We start from the raw sequence: 16,937 nt of genomic DNA on the forward strand, positions 1-16,937 counted from the left end.
GCCCCGCGCACCCCGGGCACGGCGCGGGCGCCGTCCCCAAGGGGGTCCCCGAGTGCCCCCCGGCCCTGCCCGCGCCCTCCGGCCCCGCTGGGGCTGCCGGTGCCCACCGGGGGGGGGGGGGGCAATGGGCAGGGGCTGCTCTTCCTGCCCCGTGCCCGGGCACACGGGAGATGGGCGGCGATAAGGCTGCGGCGCGCGCTTATCTCCTTCACACCATCGGCCCGCGGCGCTGGGAGCCGCCTGCGCACCTGCTCGGGGACCGCGCCGGGACCCCCCCAGCTCCCGGAGCTGAGCCCGGGGTGGGCGCTCCCGCAGGAGGGGCTGTGGGACCCCCAATAGCAGAGCAGGGAGGGACGGACAGAGCCCCCCCTGCCCAGAGCCCCCCAGGAAACCCGGGAGAGTCCCCCCGCCATCCGCCCCCCCAGCTCCGGCCGTGCCCCTTCTGTCACCCCGAGCCTGCCGAGCTCTGGTCTGGTTCTGGTTGTCCCGTTTGTGTCACCCACCTGCCCAGCCAGCCCCAAACGGGCCGGGAGCTGCAGGGCGCCCCAGACCTGCCACCCCCAGGGCCCCCCGACCCCAGCCCCATTCCCGGGGGGACAAATCCAGCCCCCCCCGGGACCCCCAGAGAGGAGAGGCCTCCGCCCCGTCCGAGGCGTTTCGGGCAGGTTTTATTGGAGTCGGTGGTCGCAGCGAGGGCGGGCGGGTCCCTCGTTCCGGGGGTCCCGGCGTGGGGCGGGGGGGCCGCGCCCCGGCGTTGTGTGTGTGTGTGTGTGGGGGGGTGTGCGCTGTGACACGGGGGGGACATGCAGCGCCAGCGGCCGGGGAGGGGGGACAGCGCTGCGCCCCCCCCTCTCCCGGCGGCTTTGAGGTAGATCGAACGTGGGGGGACGGGGGTGACGGGGGGGGCTCAGCGAGAGCAGCCGCCTGCAGCCCCCGGTTAAAGCGGGGGGCCGGGGGGTTGGGGGGGGCTGCTGGGGGGCTGCGCTGTCCCCACGCCGCGCGGGGGGGGTCAGGGGGAGCCCCGGGGAGCCCAGTGCAATGTCGGGGGGGGGGGGGGGGTCCATGCTGCTCCTCCGGGCTCGTTTCTCAGCAGCATCGTTGTGGGGAGGGGGGGAAATCCGGGGGCTGGGGGGTGCTTTTAATGTAAAAGAGAGGAAAGGTTCAAAGGGGACCGAGAACGAGCAGCTGCCCCCGCTCCCACCCCCGACCCCACCTGTGACCCCTCGGGCCGGGGAAGGGGCGGCCCCTTCCCCTCTCCTCCTTCCTGGGGGCCGGATCCGGGACTCGGCCCCTCGGATCCTCCCTGAGATCAAGCAGCGACACTCGAGGGGACAGGGGACACCCAGGGGCACAGACGGGTCCCCTGCGGCCACCGCCTGGCACGGTGGGGACGGTGCCCCGGGCAGAGCACCCGGACCTGGCACGGGAGTGAGGCGGGCGGGGATGGACCCGCTCCGAGCGGGCCGGGGGCTCCGGGGGGCTCGGGGGGATCCTGGTACCCCTGGCACGGGGATGGACCCGCTCCGAGCGGGCCGGGGGCTCGGGGGGATCCTGGTACCCCTGGCACGGGGCTGAACCCGCTCCGAGCGGGCCGGGGGCTCCGGGGGGCTCTGGGTGCGGGCGGGGGGGGCTCAGTCTTTCCGTAGCTACTCAAGACTTGGAGGTATTTCGGGAGCCGGGCGCTCCCGGTGTTTCCATGCAGCATCCAAAGGTGGGGAAGGGGGCGAGGCTCAGATCTTGCTGTTCTCCAGGTGCGAGTCGATGTGTTTGACCAGGGCATCGTCCGGGTACCCGATGGGGAAGGCCAGCTGGCACAGCGGGCAGCTCCGCACCTCCGAGTCCACCGTCTCCAGCAGCAGCTGCGGGGGGCACAGGGCGGCGCTGGGACCCCCGCGCCGGCCACATCCCCTCTGCCACCCCCCAGAACCCCCCGCTGCCCCCAGCCGGCCGCGAGGCCCGGTGACGAACGGGGAAACTGAGGCACCCACCTCACTGCGGGCGCCACCGCGCCGGGGGGGTTCCCTCGACCAAACCCACCCCAAAACCCCGCGGGGAGTTTGGGGGGGGGGGGGGTCCTCCTTACGTTGATGGAAGGCCAGGACTGGGCGTGCTCGGCGCGGGCGTAGGCGGCCGCCGTCCGGTGCGCGGCGTCGGCGTCGGGCGCGGGGAAGCCGGCGCAGAAGGAGGCGCAGCGGATGGCGCCGGCCTCGGGGCTGGGCGGGCTGGGCAGCGCCCACTCCTCCTCGTCCGACGACTGCTTCTCGAAGCGGACGTGCTCCTCGAAGGGCTCGTGGGCGCTCAGCGGGGCCCCCGCGGCCCCCAGGTAGACCTCGCCGTAGGGCCGGTGCTTGGGCAGCGTGGAGGCCTCGGGCTGCAGCCAGAGCGAGCGGCTCTGCTGGTACAGGGCCACGTTGGTCACCTCCGAGTAGCTGCGGCGGCCCTGGAAGCCGGCCTTGATGTGGCGGCTCGAGGGTTTGGCGTAGGCCAGCTCCATCCTCTCGCCGGGCAGGCGGTGCGGGGATGCCGAGCTCGGAGAGGGGCAGGGCGGCGGCGGCGGGGCGGGCGAGCGGCGCTGCTGGGCCGGGGACTGGCTGGGCGGCGGCACCGGGGAGCGGCGCTGCTGGGCCGGCGACTGGCACGGGCCGGGGGCGGGCGAGCGGCGCTGCTGGGCCGGAGATTGGCTGGGGGGTCCCGGCGAGCGGCGCTGGAGGGCGGGGGATTGGCACTGCGAGCGTCCCGGAGGAACGGGCGAGGGGCACTGCGGGGCGGGCGAGCGGCGCTGCTGGGCCGGGGAGTGGCACTGGGACAGCGGCGAGTGGCGCTGGCCTGGCACGGGACAAGGGGGACACGCGGGAAGTGCTCCGCGTCAGCGCCGCGGCTCGGAAAGCGAGGAAATGTGGAAAATGTGGAAAGTGTGGGAAGTGTGGAAAATGTGGAAAATGTGGAAAATGTGGAAAATGTGGAAAATGTGGAAAATGTGCCTCGGCATCCAGGGGCAGCCCGGAGGGAGCGGGGGGGATGCGGCTGTGGGGACCCCCGGGAGATTCTGGGGGGATACAGCCAGGGATGGATGGTCCCAGGGATGGATATTTTGGGATGGATACCACCAGGTGTGGATGGTTTTGGAATGGGACATTCCCAGGTGTGGGTGAGCCCACATACGGATGTTCCCGGGTACAGATACTTTGGAATGAGACGCTCCCAGTTATGGACGCTCTGGAGAATTTTGGGGCTGGGAGGCTCCCAGGTACGGCTGCTTTGGGATGGATACTCCCAGGTGAGGATATTTTGGGATGGATACTCCCAGGTGTGGATATTTTGGGATGGATACTCCCAGGTGAGGATATTTTGGGATGGATACTCCCAGGGATGGATGCTCCCAATTCTGGATGGTTTTGGGATGGGATATTCCCAGGGATGGACATTTTGGGATGAGAGGCTCCCAGGTACGGGTACACCCAGCTGGGGACGCCCTTGCTGTGGGACACCCCCGGGGCTGGGCACCCCTGGGGACCGACACCCCCACCCGCAGGACGAGCCCACCCCCCCTTTTCCCGGTGTTCGTGCCCCCCATCCCGGCCTGGCAGCCCCGGGTCCCCCTTACCCCCGTTGGGGCTCTTGTCCTGCAGCAGCGCCCGCAGGATCTGGCTCTGCAGCGAGCTCAGGTTGCGCAGGCGGCACAGCTCCTCCGTCAGCTCCGTGTAGGCCAGCGCCAGGTTCACCCTGCAGAGGGGCAAAGGGGGCCCTGGGGTTCCCGGGAGAAACCCTTCAGCAGGGGTTAAATCCCATTAAACCCCTCGGGAGAGGTTAAATCCTTCAGCGGGGGTTGAATCCTTCAGCAGGGCTTGACCTCCCCCCGGGATTTTGGTTGGTTTGGTTTTTGGTTTTTGTTTTGGTTTGGTTTTTTAATGAATACAACTAGAAAAGGTTTGGGGCTGCTGCCTGGATGGTGCTTCCAGCATTCCCCCAGGAAAATAGGAAAGGGAGGGAAATAATGGCCCAGGGTGCAAAAAAGGCACCTCAGGGTGTCTGAGGTTGCCTCTCTCCACCCCTGCCACACCACCCAACCCAGAGGACAATTCCCGAAGGGGACACAGTGGCTCTGCGGGTGACACGGCCCCGCGGAGCCCCAGCACCAACTCAAACCCGACCCAAATTCATTTTTCCAGCTCCGAGGGGCGAAGCTGCGGCCGCGGATCGCGCCCCGGAGCAGCAGCAGCGCTGCCAAAAGCATCAATCCTGCCCCAAGTTGGTGTCGCTTTCCGAGCCGGGATTCTCGGCGGGGACGCGAGGGGAGAACGGAGCCGCGGGGCCGGAGCTCGGCGCGTCCCGGCGCGGCCCCGCTGAGCCGTTGTGACACCGCGGGCACCGGAGCCGCCGCTCGTAACCGCGGCTGACAGCGCCGGGCCCCGCCGAGCCCCCGGGCACGGCGGCCCGGAGAGGTGGGAAAGGAGGAGGAGGAGGAGAAGGGGAAAGCGAGGAAAAGGATGAGGGAAAGGAGGGGAAAGAGTGAGGGGGGAAGGAGGAAAATAATAGAAAGAGAGAAAAGCAAAAGGGAAGAAAATAGGTGAAGAAGAGAAGGAATGGGAGAGAAAGGAAAAGTATGAAAAGGAGGAAGAGAAGGAAAAGAGAGGAGGAGGAAAAGGAAAAGGAGGAAAAGAAAGAAAAGAAGGAAAAGAAAGAAAAGGAGGAAAAGCAGGAAAAGGAGGAAAAGAAGGAAAAGGAGGAAAAGGAGGAAAAGGAAGAGAAAGAAAAGGAGGAAAAGAAAAACAAAAACCTTAGGGGACACCCGCAGGATGTCACCTTTGTGTCCCCCAGGCCCTTTTTGCTGCAGAGCTGGAGGAGCCAGGGGTGGGGACGTGCCCGACATTGGCACCCATGGGTGCAAGAGTCATTGAAACCCACACAATCCCCCCAAAAACGCGGGGCGGGGCAGTGGGAGGGGCGGTCTGACCCCCCCAAATCCCCACCCTGCTCTCTCCAGGGCTTTCCTCAAGATTTGGCTTTTCTTGGGAGGGAGTGCAAGAGGGAATAACCGCGAGCTCAGAAAGCCAAAAAAAGTTCAAATCTCAGAAAATAAACCAAAATAAAAGGAAGATCGGGACGCGGGGGGACCCCCGCCCCAAGCACAGCGCGGCAGAAGCACCAGAAAATCACCCGGAGATGGAAAACGCCGATAAGGCGCTTTTCACACCCAAGAAAACAGCGGCGGAGAGAAGCAGGTGACAAAAAAGAGCTGAATCGGCAAGAAAAGAGCGCGCAGGGAACAGCTGTGCCCGGGGAGGGGGTGAGGAGCCAGCCCTGCCTCAGTTTCCCCATCCCAGCGTGGTGAATTCGGGCTTAAAAAATAAAGATTTGGGTGATGGGGGAACGTTAATGGAGACATTCGGGAGTTTTAATTTCCGTGGATGTTGCGGGAAAGGGGTGGGGGCGATCGGGGGGTGAGCTCGGGTGATTTTGTGGAAATCGAGGGAATTCAGGAGGGGAAGGGAGAGGCGGGAGCGGCCCCGGCAGGGACCCAGCGCTCCCCGGCTCCCCGGGCTCTGATCTGCGCCAGGACGACAGAAACGGCGACAGCTTCCAACGCCTCCGGAGCGAGGGGCTGGAGCCAGGCCCCGACACCGCTCCCGAGCACTTCCCGGCCGCGTGTCACCTCCCATCTGTCCGCAGCTCGGCCCCGCTGTCACCGCCGCCCTGGGGACCGGGTGAAAGCGGGGACAGCGCCCCCGCCTCGGTGCCACCGGGGGGGTTTGGGGGGGTCCGGGGACACCGCGACCGCCTCGGTGCCGCTCGGTGCCGCTCGGTGCCGCTCGGTGCCGCTCGGTGCCGCTCTCTCGGCAGCCGCGAGCCGTCAGTGCCCTCTGGAGGCAGCGCCGAGCCCACACCGGGCACCGGGACAACGCACGGACACCGGAACCGGGCACCGGGACTGGGCACCAGACACCGGGACCGGGCACTGGGACAATGCATGGACACCGGAACCGGGCACTGGGACAACGCACGGACACCAGAACCGGGCACTGGGACAATGCACGGACACCAGAACCGGGCACCGGGACAACGCACGGACACCGGGACCGGGCACTGGGACAATGCACGGACACCGGGACCGGGCACCGGGACAACGCACGGACACCAGAACCGGGCACTGGGACAATGCACGGACACCGGAACTGGACACCGGGACAACGCACGGACACCGGGACCGGGCACCAGGCACCGGGAGCGGGCACCCCACGCCCGCAGCCCCGCTCAGCCCCCAGCCCCCGGGGCGCAGTTGGCGGTTTTGGGGTGCGGAATCCCCCCACTGCAGCACTCAATGCAGGGAGCCCCCCGGGACCCCCGTGCGGAGGTGTGGGGTGGCCACCGTGCCCCACAGCCGGTGAGGGGCTCCCCCCAGTGTCCCCCCAGTGTCCTCCCAGTCCCCTCCCAGCACTTACTGGTCGTCGCCCACCTTCTTCACCCAGGCCATGTCCCGCTCCGACTGCTCCTGGGGACAGCAGAGCCCCCTCAGCACCAGCACCGGGGTCCTGCGGGGTCAGGCGCTTCCCAGCACCCAAACCCCACATACCGGGAATGAGGGGCCCTGTGGGTCAGACCCTGCCCTGTTCCTCCTCAGACACCTCCCAGCAGGAAGGGGGGATAGGGGGGGTTTTGGGGTCGCACCTGCCCCATTCCTTCTCCCAGTCCCCCCCACCCGGACGGGGCCGGTCCCAGGCCGGCCCTGCCCCGCACCTGCTCGCGGGTGTCCTGCAGGTGTTTCAGCTCCGCCTGCAGCCGCTCGCACTCGGCCTTGAGGTGCTCCTCGCGGTGCTGGGCGCGCTGGTTCTCCTGCCGCGCCGCCTCCAGCTCGGCCTCCAGCCCGCGGCTCTGCCAGCCCCCGGCGCGCTCCAGCACTGCGGGCACGGCTCGGCTCAGCCCCGGCGCGGCCCGGGGCTCCCGGGGCCGCGGCGGGGCGGGGAGGGGGCGGCTCACCGTGGCTCAGGCCGGGGTTGGGGTGCAGGGCGATGAACGGCACGTCCTGGGCGCCCAGCCCGGGGAAGGCGCCGCCGTCGCGCTGCCGCAGCTGCTGCTCCAAGCTCCGGATGCGGCTCAGGTGCGTCTCCACCAGCGCCCGCTGCACGGCGAGGGGACAGAGGGGACGCGGCTGAGCCTCGGCCCCTCCCCGGGGCTCCCCTGCCCCCCCAGCCCGGCACACGCGGATTTTGGGGTCGCTTTTCGGAGTGGGGTCGATCTGGTGACAGCGGCGTGGCAGCGGTGGCTCCCTGGCTGGGAAAGGGGAGCCGGGGGTGCCCGGGACAGTGTGGAGATGGATGAACCCGAGCATCCCTAAAACCCCAACGTGGTCAAAACTCCCCCCAGCCCTGCATCCCCAAAGACAGGGACACCGGGGGCCCGGGGGCTGCGGCGGAGAAGGGACAGGGACCCCGCTGTCCCCTGCTGGTGGCTGTCACCCACCATCTCTCCCAGCTCCGTCTCCAGGTCCGCCTTCTCCACGCAGAGCTTCTCGTAGGCCTGGATCATCTCCTCCAGCTGCTCCTCCCGCTCTTTGCTCTTCTGCAGCTGCCGGGGAAAGGTGGGGGGGATTTGGGGGTGGGTGCCGGCTCGGGGAACCCCCCAGAGCCCCCCCAGGCCCCCTGTCCCCCTCACCTCGTGCTGGAACTGGTTGAGCTGCTGCTGCAGCGACGCCTTCTCGCTCTTGAGCAGCGAGTTCTCCTTGGCCTCGTAGAGGGAGAAGATGTGCTCCTCGCCGAACTCTCCGATCAGGGGGTACTGCAGCCGTGGGACGGGCGGTCAGCGAGGTCCCCCCGGCCCCGCGCGCCCCCCGGGCCCCCCCGACCCCTCACCTTGACCTCGTACATCTTGAGGCGGCGCTTGAGCGTGGAGTTCTCCCTCTCCAGCCCCGTCAGGCGGTTCTTGATGTCGTCGTAGGCGGTGATGAGGGCGAAGTGCGAGGCCGAGCACATCTCGCCCGACAGGTCGGTGTTGGGGCTGTCCAGCCAGTCCTCGTCCGGCCCCAGCGCCTCCTGCGTCAGGATGCTGATGTCGTCCTCGAACATGGAGTCCATGTCCTGCCTGTGGGGACACACGGGTGACCCCGGGGCAGGGCTGGGCCCGGCCAGGGCGGCGCTGGGGCTCTGGGGTGGTGACCCAGCCAGGGCGGGGTCTGTGGGAGCTCAGTGGCGCCGGGTGACAGCGCCAGGAGCTGCCACCACCAGCAACTCCAACCCCACGCCGTCCCCGAGGGTGACAAGGGGACACTGGCCATGCCGTGCCATCACCTCCATGGGGACAGAGTTGCTGACACCGCCCAGGCTCCCTCAGCACGAGGGTGGGAGCAGAGAGCACCCCGGGGGGGGGACACGGTGACATTCCCGCCGTCCCCTCGGGGGAACGAGCACCAGAAATAGCGGCCGGTGCCGCCGCTCCCGCCCCGCGCCGCACGCGAGCTGCTCCCGGCCTCCCACGCCTCGCAGCCGTGCCCTAAATACCGGAGCTGCGCTCACCCCCCGGGGCCGCCTGGCTCCCGGCGCTGTCCCCAGCCCCTGCCGGGGTCCCCGCCCCGCCCGTCCCGCTCTGCCGCAGCGCTGACCCCGCGCGGGGCTCGGCCGCGCCCGGGGCTCCCGGGGCGATTCCCGGTGGGAGAAGCGCCCGGAGGCAGCGCGGCCGCTGTGGCGCTGTGCCCTGTCCCGGGCAGGCGCAGCCCTGGCAGAGCTCTGGGAGGCACCGCCGCACGAATAATTCATGGCACGAAGCTGGCAGAGGGAGGAGGGATCTGCAGGGGCACGGGGAGGGGACAGCGCGGCCCCCTCGAGCCGCTGGTGCGGCCTGGGGACAGCGCGGCCCCGCTGGCACCCCCTGGCCGGGGCTCCCCTGGGCACCGGGGGATAAATCACGGACCAGGGGTGTTCAATCCACCCCCGGGGCGGTGACAGAGGGGACGCAGCTCTGCTCGGGCAGGGAGGGCACTGCCGTCAGCGCCTGGGGAAACTGAGGCACCCCCGAAGCCAGGATGAGATACCCAAGCTCTGGGGACCCCCCAAACGAAGATCCCCGGAGCCCTGGGGGGGTCCCAGGCCCTGCCAGCGGAGGCACCGCGGTGACAGCGCCCCCTTTGTCCCCAGCACTCAGGGCCTGGAGGCGGCTGCGGGTCCCCGGCCTGGCCCGGAGCCCCCCGGGCCGTCCCTGCTGCTCCCCGCTTGCCGTGCCTCAGTTTCCCCGGGACACCTGCCTTGCAGCGGGCCCCAGGCGCGGGGCGAAGCGGCGCGGGCTGGGCAGGGCTGCGGGCGGGCACAGGCGTGTCACAGACGTGTCACAGGCGTGTCACAGGCGTGTCACAGGCGTGTCACAGGCGTGGCACAGGCGTGGCACAGGCGTGTCACAGGCTGTCACGGGCTGGCACGGGCGTGTCTCAGGTGCGAGAGCTCCGGACATCGGCGCGAGCCGGAGCTGCTCTCATCGGGGTCCAGGCGGGGTCCCCGCGGCACCGCCGCTCCCTCCACGCTCCCGGCCCCTCCTCGAGGCCTGAAAATGCCTGGGGGAAAGCAGAAATGGGGTTGGGGAAAGCAGAAATGGGGTTGGGGAAAGCAGAAATGGGGTTTGGGAAAAAGCAGAAATGGGGCTTGGGAAAAAGCAAAAATGGGATTTGGAAATGAGCAAAAATCGGGCTGCAGCTCCCCGGGACTGGGACACTGCTGGAGGGCTCGGCCGGCTCAGGGCTCCAGTGGGAATGGGGACGGGGCTGGGAACAAGAGCAGGAACGGGAACAGGACTGGGAACGAGAATGGGGATGGGGATGGGGATGGGGATGGGATGGGATGGGATGGGATGGGATGGGATGGGATGGGATGGGATGGGATGGGATGGGATGGGGATGGGATGGGATGTGCCAGGCTGTGGGTGCTGCCGGGCCTCTGGCACCCGGCTGGGTTGGGGACAGGCCTTGGCCCCCCCATAAAAACCTTTTTGGGGTCGGGAGGATGCGCTCGGTAGGGCCCGGCCTGGGGCAGCCCCCCCTGCCCCGAGCCGCGGCCGGGGCGAGCCCCCTCCTCATTGCCGGAACCCCCCCGGGGCTGTCCCGGTTCTGAGGGGCCGAAGGGGGGGGGGGGGGGCTGGGGGCACCGCCACGGCCACGAGAGAGGGCAGCGGGCGTGGAATCGCCGTGGGACCGGGGGGGGACCGGGGGAGAACCGGGGGAGAACGGGCGGGGAAAGGGGGGCGGGTCGAGCGCGCCCCCGAGCCCCGGAGCCAGGCCCGGAGCGCCGGTGAGCGCGGCCGGGGGTCGCAATGGGGTGAGCGGGGGGGGTCCGGCCTGCGGCGGCCCCGGAGCCTCCGGGAAACCGTCCCCGAACGCCCCCGGGCCGGGGCCGCAGCGCGCCGGGGGTCGCCGGGCGGGGGACGGGGACGGAAACGCAGGAGGGGTCCGGGGCGGAGCCGGGACGGGATGAGGATGAGGATGAGGATGGAGCCGGGGATGGGGATGAGGATGGAGCAGGAGATGGGGACGGAAGCGGGATGGAAGCACGGGCGGAGATGGGCACGGAACCGGGGATGGGGATGAGGGTGGGGATGAAGATGCGAATCCAGCCGGGGATGGGGATGGGGATGGGGGTGAGGATGAGGATGGGGGTGAGGATGGGGGTGAGGATGAGGATGGGGCTGAGGATGGAGCCGCGGATGAGGATGAAGCGGGGCTGGCGAAGGCGGCGGGGGCAGATGGGGCTGGGGCCGGGGCTGGGGTCGCGCTGTGGCGGGGGAGCACAGGCCCGGTGGGGCGGGGGCTGCCCGCTCTGCCCCCCCGCCGCTCCCGGTGCCCCCGGCCCAGGCCCCGCACTCACCGGCGCTGCTGCTGCGCTGCGGCGGCGCCCGCCGGGATGCGGCTCCGTCCCCGCCCCGCCGGGTCCCGCTGCCGCTCCCGTTCCCGGTCCCCGCCGCAGCCCCGGCCCCGCCGCCGTTTCTTCCGCTCCGGAGACACCGACAAACCACGTGGGCACCGGGCGGCCGCCAGCCCCTCCCCCGCCACGCGCCGGGGCCGCCCCCGGGGCTGTGACCCCCCCCCCCCCCCCCGGAGCATCCCCGGGACCGGACCCCGACACCCCCGCCATGGCCTGACCGGGGGGGCCCCACCGACCCCCGGCCCCTCCCGCGCCCGCCCGGAGCCCCCAGGGTGGCGGCGGGGCCGGGGGCTCATCCCGGGGGCTCCCCCTCATCCCGGGGGCTCCCCCTCATCCCGGGGGGCTCCCCCTCATCCCGGGGGCTCCCCCCTCATCCCGGGGGCTCCCCCCCATCCCGGGGGCTCCCCCCCATCCCGGGGGCTCCCCCTCATCCCGGGGGGCTCCCCCCCATCCCGGGGGGCTCCGGCACCGCGGAGCCGCGGCCCCGCGCGGGGGGGGCTGGGCTCCCCCCCTGCCCCTGCCCCCGCCCCCCAACCCCCCTCCCCCCTCCCCGAACATTTTATTCCCTGGGTTGCTCTCGGAGCCGCTTCCATGATGGAATCACATCTTTTCCCCGGGTGCGCAGGGTTATTAATAGCTGCTCTCCTTTCGCCGCGGCTGCCGGGGGCTCCGGGGGACAAAAACCCCCCCGGGAGGGGTCACTGCAGGGCTGGTGGCCGAGGACAGAGCCGGGAACGGCACGGACAGAGCCCTGCAGAGCCCTCGGTGCGGTCAGTGCCACCACAGAGCCCCAGGACAGAGCCTGGAATGACCCACGGCACGGACAGACCCAGGGCATGGACAGACCCACGGCACGGATGGACCCACGGCACGGACAGACCCAGGGCATGGACAGACCCACGGCACGGACAGACCCACGGCACGGACAGACCCAGGGCACGGACAGACCAAGGGCATGGACGGACCCACGGCCCTGACAGACCCAGGGCATGGACAGACACATGGCATGGACAGACCCACGGCACGGATGGACCCACGGCACGGACAGACCCCGGGCATGGACAGACCCAGGGCACGGACAGACCCAGGGCACGGACAGACCCACGGCATGGACAGACCCATGGCATGGACGGACCCACGGCACGGACAGAGCCATGGCACGGACAGAGCCACGGCATGGACAGACCCATGGCATGGACGGACCCACGGCATGGACAGACCCATGGCATGGACGGACCCACGGCACGGACAGAGCCATGGCACGGACAGACCCACGGCATGGACAGACCCATGGCATGGATGGACCCACGGCACGGACAGACCCACGGCATGGACAGACCCACGGCATGGACAGACACACGGCACGGACGGACCCACGGCACGGACAGACCCAGGGCATGGACAGACACATGGCATGGACAGACCCACGGCACGGACAGACCCACGGCACGGACAGAGCCATGGCACGGACAGACCCACGGCACGGACAGACCCAGGGCATGGACAGACCCACGGCACGGACAGAGCCACGGCCCTGAGTGACCCCCGTGGCACCAGATTCCCACCAGGGCCTCATCCCCCCCGGCAGAGGGGCTGGAATGGGCGGCAGAGCCTCAGGGCTGGGGCCAGGGGGAATCTGCGGGGCCCCGACGCTCCAAACATCCCTGCCGAGGCCTCTGGGGGAGCTGAGGGGGAAGAGCAGCCCCAGGGATGGGCACGGAGGGGGCTCCGGCCCCAGAGCTGAGCTGGGAGATGCCAGCGCAGAGAAATCCTGGTGCTGAGCGTGGCTCTGGCACGAGGGGGCAAAGGAACCGCTGGAAAATCCAGCTCGGGATTTGGGGTCCCAGCAGGGGAATCAGAGGGAGCAAAGCCTCAAACTGGGAGCTTCAGACTGGGATTCCCAATGCAGATCGGGCGTCCTGGAGAGCCTGGAGGGGATCCAGGCTCTGGATCCTGCGCTGGGGGCACAGGCGGATCCCTGGCATCGGGGGCACCGCCCGGGGATGCCGAGATCCCAGGAGGCTCCCGCGGAGCCCAAACCGCACCACGAGGCCGGGAATATTCGGGGAGGCCAATGCCGGAGGCCGCTCCCGTCGGGATTTCCAGCCGGGAACGGCCCTCGGTGCGCGGCCTGGGGAAGGCAAAGAGCCCCTGGAAGGTGCCCCGAGGGTGGGAGAGCGGCGGGGAAGGGCGGGCGGGACCCGCGGGGACCCGCAGGGACCCGCGGGGATCAGCAGGGACGGGATCTGCCGCAAACAGGGCCCCAGAACAGCCCCGAGCGGCCGCTCCTGCCGGGGATTGGCTGCCGAGCGCTTTGAAGTGCAAATGAAGGATTTCCGCCAGGCCGGGCGTTAATTTGGAAGCAAAACCATCCCGGGGTGTCCCGGTGGATGCAGGGACCCCCCCGGAGGTCCCCGGGAGCTGGGGACAAACCGTGGGGACCAACGGAGGAGCAGAGGGAGGCAGGACAGGTCCGAGCTGCTGGAATTGTCCCCGCCCTGGGATTTGGGGAGTTCGGGGTCCCCAGAGCCTCTGTGGACAGCGCTGGGCCACCCCATGGATCCCCTGCTCTTCCCAAGGCTGGGCTGTCCATGGAGCCCCATCGGGAACCCCCCTCTGTCCCCCGTGTCCTTTTTCCCCCTTCCCAACGTTTTCTCGGCTGGAAAATCCCATTCCAGAGGGTGGCACCGGCTCCAGGGTGTCCTGTCCCCTGCGGGTGACAGCGCCTGGGCAAAGCTCCCGAGGCCACCGTGCCACGTCCGAGGCTCCAAAACCCACTCGTGGCTGGGTTTTCCCTCCTTTCCCACGGAAAAGCAGCTTCTTCCCCCGGAGTGGGAGTCCAGAGCACCAGCCCAGACCCAGAGAAAGGCTCCTGGATAAATCCACGTGGGGAGCTGCTGATCCCGGGAGTGACAGTGGCGTCCCCAGGCCAGGGCGGTGGCGCGGATGCCTGGCGTCACTTCTGAGGCTTCAAAATCCACTCCTGGCTCCTTTTTTTTGCCCCTTTTTCCAAAGAAAATCAGCTTTTCCTTCTCTTTTAGGTGGGAGCTCAGCCCATCAGCGTTGGGAAGTGCCAGTCCTGGGAATAATCCTGGGAATGAATAATCCTGGGAATGAATAATCCTGGGAATAATCCTGGGAATAACGGCGTGTCCCCGGGGTGGTGGCACAGATGGCACCGGTGACACAGCGCTGCCGCCTCCAAAATCCACTTGTGGATTCTTTTTTCCCCACTTTTTCCAAAGGAAAGGCCCTTTCCCTCCTCTTTCAGGGGGTGAGAGCATCAGGCCGCTCCTGGCTGAGCCCGGGAACGGCGGCGTGTCCCCGGGCCGGGGCGGTGGCACAGGTGGCACCGGGGACACGGCGCTGCCACCTCCGGCTCCCCCGGAGAGGAAACGCGAGCTCGGCGCTCCCCTCCCACGGCGTCTCCGAGCGGGGGCAGGAGCCTGGCAGAGGCTCCCGGGAAATGAGGCAGCAGGGAAAAATCAAAATTAAAAAAAATTAAAAAAAAAAAAAGTTAAAAATTAGGGAAAATGAAAATAAAAGTGGGGGTTTTAATGTTTGGTTTGGGAGGTGAGTAAATGGATCCTGCCCAGGGTTTTCCTGGGGTTTTTGTGGAGCTGGAGGAGCAGCCAGGGGTTGGTTCATTTGCTGATTGATAGATTTGATTGATTGATTGATTGATTAATTAATGAAGGTGGAGCTGCAGCTTTGGGGTTGTGGGGGATGAGGGATCCATCCCGAGGGAAAGGGATCAGGGGCCTGGAGCTGCTGACGGAGCCGAATCTCCAGGAATTTGGGAATCTCCAGCGGGGATTCCGAAATCTCCAAGAGTTTGGGATCTCTGGGAATGTGGGATGCCCAGGAATTTGGCATCTCCAGCACCACCAAATTCCTGGTGGTGCAGCCCCAAAAAAGCCCCTCAGAAATCCCAGAGGATGCTGGAAGAGCTCGATCCATGCCCAGGCAGCGACGGGATCGAGGAGGGGCGGATTTGAGGAGGAAATTCCTTGTGATACACCCCAAAAAGCCCTCCAAAAACCCCCCAAAACAGGCCCAAAAAGCCCTCCAAAAACCCCCCAAAACAGGCCCAAAAAGCCCTCAAAAACCCCCCAAAACAGGCCCAAAAAGCCCTCCAAAAACCCCCCAAAACAGGCCCCAAAAAGCCCTCCAAAAACCCCCCAAAACAGGCCCAAAAAGCCCTCCAAAAACCCCCCCAAAACAGGCCCAAAAAGCCCTCCAAAAACCCCCAAAACAGGCCTAAAAAGCCCCCCAAAAACCCCCCAAAACAGGCCCAAAAAGCCCTCCAAAAACCCCCAAAACAGGCCCAAAAAGCCCTCCAAAAACCCCCTAAAACAGGCCCCAAAAAGCCCCCATAAAAACCACCCAAAACAGGCCCCAAAAGCCCCCATAAAAACGCCCCAGGAAAGGCAAAAAGAAGTGCAAAGGCCCCAACCCAGTCCCAAAAAAAAGCTCCAAAAATGTCCCAAAAACCCTTCCAAAAGCCCTCGCCCCTCACAAAGCTCAAAAACCTTCAAAAGAGCCCAAGGAAATCCCACCAAAAAAAACCCCAGGAAGGCCAAAAACCGACCCCAAAAAGGTTCCCAATAACCAGAAAAATCCCTTAGAAAGAAAACAAAACCCCCCAAAAAACCAAAGCCCTTAAAGCCCCCAAAAACGGCCCTGAAAAGGCCCCAAAACGAAGGCTTTTTTGACCCTTCAAAAAGCCAAAACAAACCCTCCCAAAAAAGGCCTCAAAACCCCTGAGCAAGGCCCCCAAACCCAGCCCTAAAGAAGTTTTCAAAAAGCCAAAAAACGACCCCAAAATGGCCCCAAAACCCCTCAAAAACGGCTCTGAAAAGGCCCCAAAACACCCTTCAAAAAGCCAAAACAAACCCTCCCAACAAAGGCCTCAAAACCCCTGAGCAAGGCCCCCAAACCCAGCCCTAAAGAACTTCTCAAAAAGCCAAAAAAAGCCCCCAAAATGGCCCCCAAACACGGCCCTAAAAAGGCCCCAAAAGACTCTTCAAAACTAAAAAAAAAACCCCAAAAAAACAAACGAAAACCCCCCAAAACCAAACAAAAAAACCCCAAAAGAGAAACCAAAACCCCCCAAAAAGACGAGTCTGGAGGCGCGTTCTTGCACTACTCTCAGTGTTTATTCTGCGCTGCCTCAGCCGCGAGCAGCCCCGGCCCCGGCGCCGCTCGGCTCCTCCCGCCCGGGCGCGGCTTTTGGCTTTTGGCTTTTTCTCTTTTTCTCTTTTTGTCTGTAATTCCATTTGTTTCAGAGGTTTTGTATTTATTTTCTCTCGCGTTTTTCTCTCTTTGTGTTCCCCCTCTGGGCATCGCCGCCCGCGCCCCAAGGAGAGGGAAAAGGCATCGCTGGGAGGGGATCCCGGCGGGAGCCGCGGGGTTTTTCCTCGGATTTGGGGTTTTTTGGGGTTTTTTGGGGTGTTTTGGGTCGTTTTTGTCGGTTCTGCGCGGTGGGCAGAGCACTGAAGGCACATTCACGTCTGATACCCTGTACGAGCTGGGGCAGCCGGGAGGGACTGAAAGGGGAATCAGAAGGGAAGGGGAGGAGGAAAAATGGGGGGAAAAATTAAAAAAAAAAAAGGAAAAATGAAGAAATATGGTGGGAAAAAAAAAGAGGTTGAAAGGGTTGGGGGAAATGGGGAAAAGTTGAAGGGGAAAGGAAAAAAAGGAAGAAAAATGGAAAAAAAGGAAGAAAAATTGAAAAAAAAAAAGGAAAAAAAATAGAAATAATTGATAAAAAGGGAAAAAAGTAGAAGAAATTGGAAAAAAAAGAAGACAAATAGTGAGAAAAAATCGAAAAAAATTGAGAAAAAAGAGGAAGAAAAATTGAAAAAAAAAAGAAAAATGGGAAAAAAAGAGAAAGAATAAAATAAAAAAAATTAAAAGAAATGAAAGTAAAATAAAGTGGAAAATATAAGACATAATGGAAAATAAAAATGGATAGGAAAGGAAAAACAAAAAATGAAAAAGGAAAAATAAAGGAAAACAGAAAACTAGGGACAGGAAAAA

At 65.6% G+C, this 16,937-nt stretch overlaps 1 protein-coding gene across 2 annotated transcripts; it reads right to left on the reverse strand.

The window, feature by feature from the left end:
* Nucleotides 1-648: 648 nt before the first annotated feature.
* On the reverse strand, nucleotides 649-11,062 carry TBKBP1 (TBK1 binding protein 1). 2 transcript variants are annotated; one of them, XM_036399147.2, is made up of 11 exons: nucleotides 10,839-11,062; nucleotides 9,229-9,535; nucleotides 7,848-8,072; nucleotides 7,651-7,773; nucleotides 7,459-7,563; nucleotides 6,976-7,117; nucleotides 6,736-6,896; nucleotides 6,441-6,490; nucleotides 3,605-3,723; nucleotides 2,084-2,826; nucleotides 649-1,859 (listed from the first exon to the last, which is right to left on the reverse strand). In XM_036399147.2, exons 3-11 carry the CDS (start codon nucleotides 8,067-8,069, stop codon nucleotides 1,731-1,733), a joined length of 1,794 nt encoding a protein of 597 aa, XP_036255040.1. In that variant the 5' UTR covers nucleotides 8,070-8,072; nucleotides 9,229-9,535; nucleotides 10,839-11,062; the 3' UTR covers nucleotides 649-1,730. The 2 variants fall into 2 exon arrangements, with proteins under 2 accessions (XP_036255040.1, XP_036255038.1); XM_036399145.2 differs by having other exon boundaries at nucleotides 3,605-3,745.
* Between the last annotated feature and the right edge of the window lie 5,875 nt (nucleotides 11,063-16,937).

This window comes from Molothrus ater, chromosome 27 (genome assembly GCF_012460135.2).
Source record: "Molothrus ater isolate BHLD 08-10-18 breed brown headed cowbird chromosome 27, BPBGC_Mater_1.1, whole genome shotgun sequence".
In the NCBI taxonomy this organism is placed as follows: Eukaryota; Metazoa; Chordata; class Aves; order Passeriformes; family Icteridae; genus Molothrus; species Molothrus ater.